At 53.0% G+C, this 8,984-nt stretch overlaps 1 protein-coding gene across 1 annotated transcript; it reads left to right on the top strand.

Moving 5' to 3' along the window:
* Positions 1–3,968: 3,968 nt before the first annotated feature.
* On the top strand, positions 3,969–8,088 carry JR316_0012312 (Zinc finger protein sfp1; the record flags this gene model as incomplete). Its single annotated transcript, XM_047897937.1, has 3 exons — positions 3,969–4,372; positions 4,457–4,526; positions 4,600–8,088. 3 exons carry the CDS (start codon positions 3,969–3,971, stop codon positions 8,086–8,088), a joined length of 3,963 nt encoding a protein of 1,320 aa, XP_047742826.1.
* Between the last annotated feature and the right edge of the window lie 896 nt (positions 8,089–8,984).

The raw sequence follows: 8,984 nt of genomic DNA, 5'->3' as shown, positions 1-8,984 counted from the left end.
AAGTCGCAAGATGGAGAGGAGTTCAAAGTTGCCAGAGGTTCAGTTCCAGTTCCGGTTTCCAGTTTCCAGTTTCCAGTTCGTTGGTTGTTAGCATGCTTGCTATCGCTATCGCTGGATCCGGTGTGGCTACAGGCGACTGACTTCTGGTGAATGGCGGTCGGATATCCGATTCAACGGTACGCACTGGCATCGTGCGATGCGACGTGTGTGTGCACTGTGCACTGTTCATTGTGCACTGAGCATTGTATTGTGTAGTAAGCTAGTTTAAAGTCCGTGAACGTTGAAGACAATGGTACGTGTAGACAGATAAGCGGGAAGACAATGTCTTCAATTTTTTTAAAAAAATTAGACGAGAAAGAGTGTAACAACAACAAAGGCGTTTCTGTTCCGGACAAGTCGATTAAACCGTACGAGGCTCGAGGGCTCGAGCCAAGTCAACGTTGACGTCGAGATCTAACGAATTGATGATGGAGAGACGACATGGCTTGTGGCTGGGCTCAGCGCTCAGGTTCAGGTTCGGCTACGGCAAAGGTTGATGGAAGACAATGGGTTTATTCTTTTCTTCACAGTAGCCTCTCATTTTTTTATTTCCTTTTTCGTTTGAACCACCACGAGGCGAGGCACAGGCGCTGGCGTTGGACAGTGGACGGTGGAGTCTTGGCTGCCTTTGCGAGCTTGGGAGGCTACCCTGCACCTGCGCCTGCATCATGATCTGCATCTACATCTGCGCCTTCATGGGCCGATGTTCAACTAGTACTTGTGTAAATTATAATTGAGACTCGGAAGCGCCAATCGTTATCTTTTCGTTTACATTTACATTTGAATTTACATCTGCGTTTGATACTTAGAGCAATTAAAGGTGTACTATATGTTTTCCTTCGTCTTTCCCCACAACCCGATTTACGAGTTCGCAAGTTCCAAGTTCATAAGTTCGTAAGTATCAGACCCTGACTTGACTTGTGATGTGGACCTCCTCGGACCTCGAGCCTGAGATTCGAGAAAGGATGTGAACATCACCACAGGACCCCCGGTAATGACAGAAAAGGCTTGATCCCAAGACCGAGAATTTGTCCGGACAGATTTTGTGAATTTTTGTCCGGATTGCACCTGGCCTCGAAAAAAATTTCGGTTTTGGTCCGGACAACCAAAATTTTTGGTACCCTGCCTATTTCTGGTCAATTTTTGTCCGGATGGCGTCCCCTGGCCTGCTTTTTCGTCTCCTGGCCTAATTTTTCGCCCCCCGGCTTACTTTTTTGCCCCTCTAGGAGGCTTAAATCGCATTGACAACATATGTATACAATTTAAATAAAAGAAATGTACTGTAACGTAACATATAATACATTTTCGTAAAGATGAAAGTATCATACAGCTGGCGAACGCTTGTTGTATTTCTCGAGACTCGAGAACCCTAACAATTGACCCGAGTCCCTCTCGCAATGATTTGAAGTGTCCAAAATCTGCGGGCGACAATTCAATCGAAGTTGGGGCTGGCTCTAGTGGCACGAATGCGCTTGACTTGATAGTAGAAAGAAATTGAATCGATGGGATTAGAACAACACCGCATTGATCCTACGTTACAAGAATATGAAATACTAGCCACAAAATGTAAAAAAACGAACTCAAAAATCAACCACACTAGGATTCAAACGGGCATCATAATTAAGAGAGGTCACTAAAAATTCACTGGCACCACCAACTACTACACCACAAGGCTGACAATCATTCGACCAAATTTGTCTGGACAACAGCTCTAGCATACCTCCAAAATCTTGAAATTTGTCTGGACCAGAACAATTTTTTGTACCCTACCTTTTGACATGTTTTGTCGCTTTTTTGTCCGGATGGTACCTTGCCTTATGCTCAAAATTGCCCAAAATTTGTCCGGATAGGGATCTGGGCTCCTCCCTCATTACCGGGGGTCCTATCACCACATGGCGTATGTTCAACTTCATATCCTCTCAACTGCTCAACCGCTCATTACTTCATATTTTCAAATGTTCAAATGTACAATCACACAACCCCGCGAATACAGCTACACCCCACGCACTTGATCATGAACAGCCACAAACCCACGAATCCGAGAACAAGGGATCGGAGCATCGATTATGTATATACTATAAATTTAATGTATTTTTAATAGTATTTCGATAGGCGTCTCGTGTTGAATGAAGACTACTATAAGCATTTAGGTATAGTTTAGACGCTTGGCCCCTTGGGGCAGAACAGGGCCTAGCAGGGTAGGGCTGATGGAAGGGCTGATGGAAGAGGAAGGAAATGGGGAAAGGGAGGGGGATGGGAACGCTTATTTTGTTAGGATGTTGATTGTGATTTGTGAATTTGTGGTTGAGGTAATTGGTGTATATGTAATGGATGTAGTAAATGATTTCCGAGGTTGTGATGCTGTCTACGACTCTACATAATGTGCGATGTATCAATTACGAGAAGGAAGGAGTTGGATGGATTATAATATGATTAAGTTGTAAGCTGCAACTTGTAGGTTTAAATCATAAATGCCAAGAAATGCGAAAGACTGCTATGTGATTTAAGAGAGACGCACGTACGCACTGGGCAGGTTAATAATATCGTCCGTGGATTCGATTCGAGCGGCGTCGATGGGAATGGGAATGGTATAGTCGTGGATACGATATGGAAGATATGGTTATGGAGGGTATGGATATGGAGTCGCGACGGTAACGGTATCCACTATATCCACTGCACGATGCATTCTAATACATTAACTTTGATATAACATAACATAACATACCATACCATTAGGTTTTGTTTGGGTGCTTTATATTAGATGAGATGAAATGAAATAGAATGGAATAGAAGAGAAGAGAATGAATGGGAAAGCGCAGTGTTGAATGTCGCGTCCGTGCGGTGCGCACCGAGTTGGAGTTGCATTCGGAGTCGGACGGGGAGGTGGAAGATGTGTCGAGACTCGAGGAGGGTGGGAAATGAGATGCAATGAAAATCGGGAAAGGAAAGGAAATGCAAGTTTGAATACGCCGACATAATCGAAATTAACAGCTGCTCGGAAAGAACTTTAAGATACTACACACACAAGTTCGGGGAATGGGTATGAATATGTATACGGTTATTATGAATCCCCTGCCCGACAGCCAGCGGATGCGACGAGGAACGAAGTCGAAGTTGAATCCAGGATGAAGGCGAAGCTGAATGCAGATTGAAGGAGAAGGAAAAGGTGAACACAAAGGCGCCGGCACACCCGGGGGAAAGTGGTTGAAGAATTAAGCTGGAGCGGGAGGAAGATGTTTAGCTTGCAAGAACGATGTCGCGGCGCAGTCATATCCATCCACCGCGCACGCCGCACGCCGCACGGTTGGCGCAAGACCCGATGTGCGTGTTCGCGTCGGGGTATAGCGTCGGTGGGCGTGGCCTCTGGCGTCTTACTCAGACAGACCGGGGGAGGGAGTCCCGGGGGTCTATGGACCTCCGAGTCCGAGAGTGAGAAGTGAACCAGACCGGTTCAAGATAGTGGCGGTGCCTCGCTTGGGATCGGGAGGACGGCCGTAGGCTTGGGTCGGAGTGAGTTGACTGGGTTTGGTTATTTCGGAAGGGGTGGCAGAAGTCGCAGGAGGCGGATAAGAAGAGAGACCCCTTGGGCCTCGCATCTTGATGCACACGCCAATCTGATCCCTTCTCTCCTCTTACATACATCTACTTCGACTCTTTACTCCTTCTCCCTCCTCCACTTTGCCTTGCTTTTTCGCTTTTTTGCTCTATCTAATTGTCCATACATATACGACTCTTCCTCTGTCTAGACCCCATCTTGCCTCTTTTTTTTCTCTCCCTTGGGGATTGGATTGCATTATTCGACTTCGATTTCGAGTCGGTCAGGCAACGCATACATTTGTACTTGACAACCACACAACCCCACAACCGACCCCAGTACACTATATCCATCTACTCTACACACTTCCAACACCCACCAACACAACTTAAACATGATAGCGCACTCACAGCCTATCGCGCTGCCACAGCAGCACCCACACCACCACCACCACCACTCTTCGCAATACACCCAGCAGAGCAACCACCCGCCAACGCAGGCAGGCGGAAGCAGTAGCAGCAGCGGCCTGCACGACTACGCGATGATGCAGGACGACGGCGCGGGCTCCGACTCGGGCACCTTCAACCCCGCCTCCTTCACCCGCCACTTCCTTGGCTCCCCCATCTCCTGGCGCGCGGGCTCCTTCGGTATGGGCATGGGCGTTGGCAGTCTTGGCGGGAGTGGCATGGCATTCGGTAGTCTTGGAGCGGGAAACGGTGCCGGTGGTGTTGGCTCCTGGTCGAGTGGGAATAGGTTCCCCGTTGGATCGCCCACGGCCCAGTTGTTGAGCAGTATCGAGTAAGTGTTTGGGTTTTTTTATTTTGGTGTCTTTTTTGCAAAGTTTTTTTGTTGACGGGATGGGAATAGTTTGAATAATTTTAGAAGCGGCAAGACGCCAGAGAGCGATAGCATTATGAACGCGCTGAATGTGTTTGAGCGCGAGGGCGAGCTGGTGCGTTGCTTTTTTCCTCCTCCTCCATCTCCTCCACTTTGAGTGTCTGACTAATATATGCCACTTGTATTAGTGCCGAAACTACACTTGCTGCGGGCAGCATCTGACGGACCTGCACGCGCTGCTGGAGCACTTTGAGGACGTGCACATCGTCGTGCTCGACCCAACCTCCGCGCAGCCCCACGCGCACATCCAAATCCCATTCAACCCCACTGTGCACGACTCCTCCCCCGTCCAACAGCACCAACAACAGCAGCAACAGCAACAATTCCAGCAGCAACAACAACAGCAACAACAGTTCCAGCAACAGCAGATGCACCAGCCGCAGAGTCATTATGCGCACGCCTCCTTTGAGCCGGATGACATGGACCTCGACATCGAGCTCGATGCTCCTCCTCCTCCGCCGCCTACATCCGCGTCGTCCCTTTCCTCCCGCTCGTCCCCGTCGTCATGTGCGACGACGCCCCCGGACACGCCTATATCGACGCCGCTCTCCGCGTACCCGTCGCCGCATCCTTTCGCAGCAGGCGGGTTGCCTGGGGGGTTGCAGCAGCAGTTTGCAAGTGGAAATGGAGGAAATGCGTCGCCGTATATCACCGCGCCGTCGTCCCCTTCATATGAAGGCGGTTCGTCCTCGACCCGGCACAATTCGCCTACGCACCAGAGCCAGCAGCAACAGCAAACACAACAACAGCAGACTCAGAATCAATCGCAGACGCAGCACCGTCCAAACCTCAACCTGAACCTCGCTCACGCTAACGCGTTCCTGCGCGCACCGAGCACGCACGGCGCAGGCGCGCATAACACGTACCTCGCGCATCCGGAAGAGGCGTTCAACCCGTACGCGCGCTTCGCGTCGGATTATTCGAGCTGTTTGCCGGGCGCGCAGTTTAATGGTGCGACAGTGGATGAGGCGAGTGTGGTTGTGAGTCCCCCGAGCGGGTATGGGGGTGCGGGCGCGGGTGGTGCGGATGGCGGTGCGGGTGGTACGTGGGATGCGAGGATGGGCGCGGGGATGGGTATGGGCGTTGGCGAGGGCACAGGATGTGTTCCCCCCGCGCTGCTCTTCGCGAGCACGACGAGCGTGCCGGGCGAAAGCGGCACCAGCCCGTCAGAGCAACACGCGCACCCACAGCACCACCAGCGCAAACACCAGCAAAATGCGGCGAAGCATCAACAACACCAGCAGCACGCGGCTGGTCTCGGTGCCGGTGCAAGTGCGACTGCCCCGCCGACGCCGACGGCCGCGCGCTCTGCCGCCGCTGCGTCCTCTGGGCTTGGGCTCGGGCTGACGCTGAACACCGCGCTGGGCGGTGCGTCCGCGTCTACACCCGCGTCCGCCGTGCCCTCGCCGTCCTCTGCGAACCCGTCCGCCTCCGCCGCGAACGGCGGTGCGACGACGCCGTCGTCTGCGCGCGCGGCGTCCGGCCCGTCGTTGCTCCTGAGCAAACCATTCAGATGCCCGAAGCCGAATTGTAATAAGAGCTATAAGCAGGCGAACGGGCTCAAGTATCATATGACGCATGGGAGCTGTAATTTTGCGCCGCCGAAGGATTTGGAGCATGTGAAGGATTTGTTGGAGAGGAAGAGGAGGGAGCGCGAGGGGCAGGGTGTTACTGTTGGTGGGCAGCCACAGCAGCAGGGGCAGCAGCAGCAGCAGCAGAGTGGGTTGACGCGCAGTGCGTCGTTGGGCAGTGCGCCTGTTGCGTCTACGTCCTCGTCCTCATCGACTACAGCGACAGCGACGGGAACAGCACCGGTCCCCATCGCATCCTCATCCGCCACTACACCCTCTACACCCACCACCCCGCTCTCGCCCACATCCATTCTCTCGCTCACATACTCCGATCTCTCCGCGATCCCCGACGCTGAGCTGCGCGAGGTCGAGCGCGAGGCCGAGCGCCGCCTGCGCCCGTTCGCGTGCGGTGTAGGCGAGTGTCAGCGGCGGTATAAGAATATGAACGGGTTGAGGTATCATTATCAGCATAGTGGGGATCATGGTGCGGTTGGACTTGCGTTGCTGGCGAGTGGACAGCATGAGTGTTTGGGAGTGGGGAAGAGGGGCCATGGGCATGGGCATGGGAATCAGCATCAGCATCAGCACCTGCATGGGCACGGGCACGGGCAGAGTGCGCACGGGGGCGTGGTTAGAACGAACTCGAGCGGTGCGGCGCTCGGAGGGGGGGGTGCGGGTGGTGTAGGGGGCATGAGCGGGATCAGCGCAGCGATGATGCGTGCTGCTGCTGCGGGTGGAAGCGCGAGTGTGCCGGTGAGCAGGGCGGGGAGTGTGAGTGTTGCGAGCAGCCGCGTGGGCACGCCGCAGCCTGTGCAGCCTGCGTCGGGTGCTACTACCTCTACGGCGTTTGGCCATGGGCATGGGCATGTGGGTCTTGGGCTCGGGCTTGGGTTGGGTTTGGGGATGTATTCTAGTTCGAATGTGAATGCGGGGTCGGGGAATGCGTCGAATAGTACTTCCACGCAACAGCAGCAGCAACAGCAGCAGCAGCAAGGACAAGGACAAGGACAAGGGCAGTTGAAGACGACGGCGATTACGCCGACGACAGCGCCGACGGTGCATGCGCAGCCGTTCGTGGTACCCACCACTGGCTCGAGCGCCGCGAACGCGTCTGCGGCTTCTGCCAATGCTAGTGCCAACTCTTCTTCCGCTGCCAATACGACGGCGAACTCGACGACAGCGTCGCCTGGACACTCGCGGCACTCGAGCGGGGGCAGCGCAGCTGGCTCTGGCTCCGGGTCGGGTGCTGGGTCTCCGCATCAGCAGGCTCAGGCGTCTCCTACCCAGCAGCAACAACAACAACAACAGCAGCAGCAGCAGTATGCGGCGTATACGCATTATGCGCAGCAGTACCAGCGGCAGTATGCGCAAGCTCAGGCGCAGGCCCATCAGCAGCAACAGCAGCAAGCCCAGCAACAGCAACAAGCCCAACAACAGGCTCAGCAACAGCAACAACAAGCCCAGCAACAGCAGGTACAAGACATGGAAATGGAGCTCGACATGGACATGGGCCCCGCTCCTCTTCCTCTTCCTCTATCTACGCCTATGGGTATGGGTATGTCTATGCCAATGGGCATGGGTATGGGTATGCCTATGGGTATGTCGGGGACTGGGACTGGGACGGAGGCGATGGCGATGTCGCCGTTGCGCCGCGCGGGGTCTTCGTCGCCTCGGGGTGATGCGCAGGCACAGGGACAGGGACAAGGGAGGGATACGTTTGCGATGAACAGTTTGAGTCTTGGGTTGGGGCTTAGCTCCGCCTCTGCCTCTGCCTCCTCCTCCTCCGGTGCTGGTGCTGGTGCCACGTCTGTGGCGACTGGTGGTGCATCGTCTCCGTCTTCGCCTTCTGCTGAGGACGCCAACGCTAATGCCAACGCCAATTCGAGTGGCGGCTCTTCGCCTGTGAATGGAAGTGCGAACCAGAGTGCAGGAGATGGCCAGCAGCAGCAGTATTATCAGCTAGGTGGTGGTGCTGGCTCTAATGCGGGTGCAGGTGGGATGGAGTATTATACGTATGGGCATGGGCATCAGGGTATGGGACGGTGAGGTGTAGAGTGTGTAGAGGTGTTTGACTTGGGGCATGGAGGTGTTGAATGGCAGGTGAGTTGAGCTGCTCTCTCTTAAGACCCAACGTTCTTGTTTTTGTTTTGGGTTTGGCTTGCAGCGGGCGCTGATGTATAGCTTCTCTACTTTATATTTATAGGCAAACAAAAAAAAAATTAGAACGGCGGTTGGGTTGTGACGACAGCGTTTATTGTTGTTGTTGTTGTACAGTTCGCCCTCATTCTCGCCCGACCATCACCATGTCTAGCATTACCCATCATTTCGTCTTTCGTCTTGCCAACTAGCACCACCACCACCACCACCCACGACCTTCCGACGTTACTCGCCAGGTAGCGGAATGGGCCATGTTTAGATTTTTTTTTCCATCCATCATCGTCATCGTCATCGTTATCACCGGCATTTGTTAGACAGTCCGTCCGATGTTGATCGTCGGCGCATCATCCTCATCCTCACTCGACACCATTTGCCATCTCATTGTCCACTGCAAAAAAAATTAGATCCGGCCTTGCTTTTTTGACGAGGTCGATACACCGCTCTTGTGTTTTTTTTTTTTCTTTGTTGTTTCGGTTTTTTTTGTCTTGCCTCTTTTCTGTGTTCCTTTTCGTGTTTATCTCTCTGTTTCGGCTCTATGTTGTTTTTTTTCTCTTTGTTTGTCTTATCATCACTATGCCATCTCTATATTTTTTCCCTCCTCCTCCTCCTTTTCCTTCTCTCCAATATAGATCGAAGGCTGTATTAGCAAACTCAAACTCCGTATAGTATTTTGGTATACTTATACTTTATAGATCTTTGTTTGGTTTTCGTGCTTATGCCCCCCTTCTTCCTGCTTCCCCTTTCTGCCATGTTTTTCTTTCTTTCTGCTTATGTTTCCTCTTTTT

This window comes from Psilocybe cubensis, chromosome 12 (assembly GCF_017499595.1).
Source record: "Psilocybe cubensis strain MGC-MH-2018 chromosome 12, whole genome shotgun sequence".
In the NCBI taxonomy this organism is placed as follows: domain Eukaryota; kingdom Fungi; phylum Basidiomycota; class Agaricomycetes; order Agaricales; family Agrocybaceae; genus Psilocybe; species Psilocybe cubensis.
This window is presented reverse-complemented; position numbering and strand designations above follow the sequence as displayed.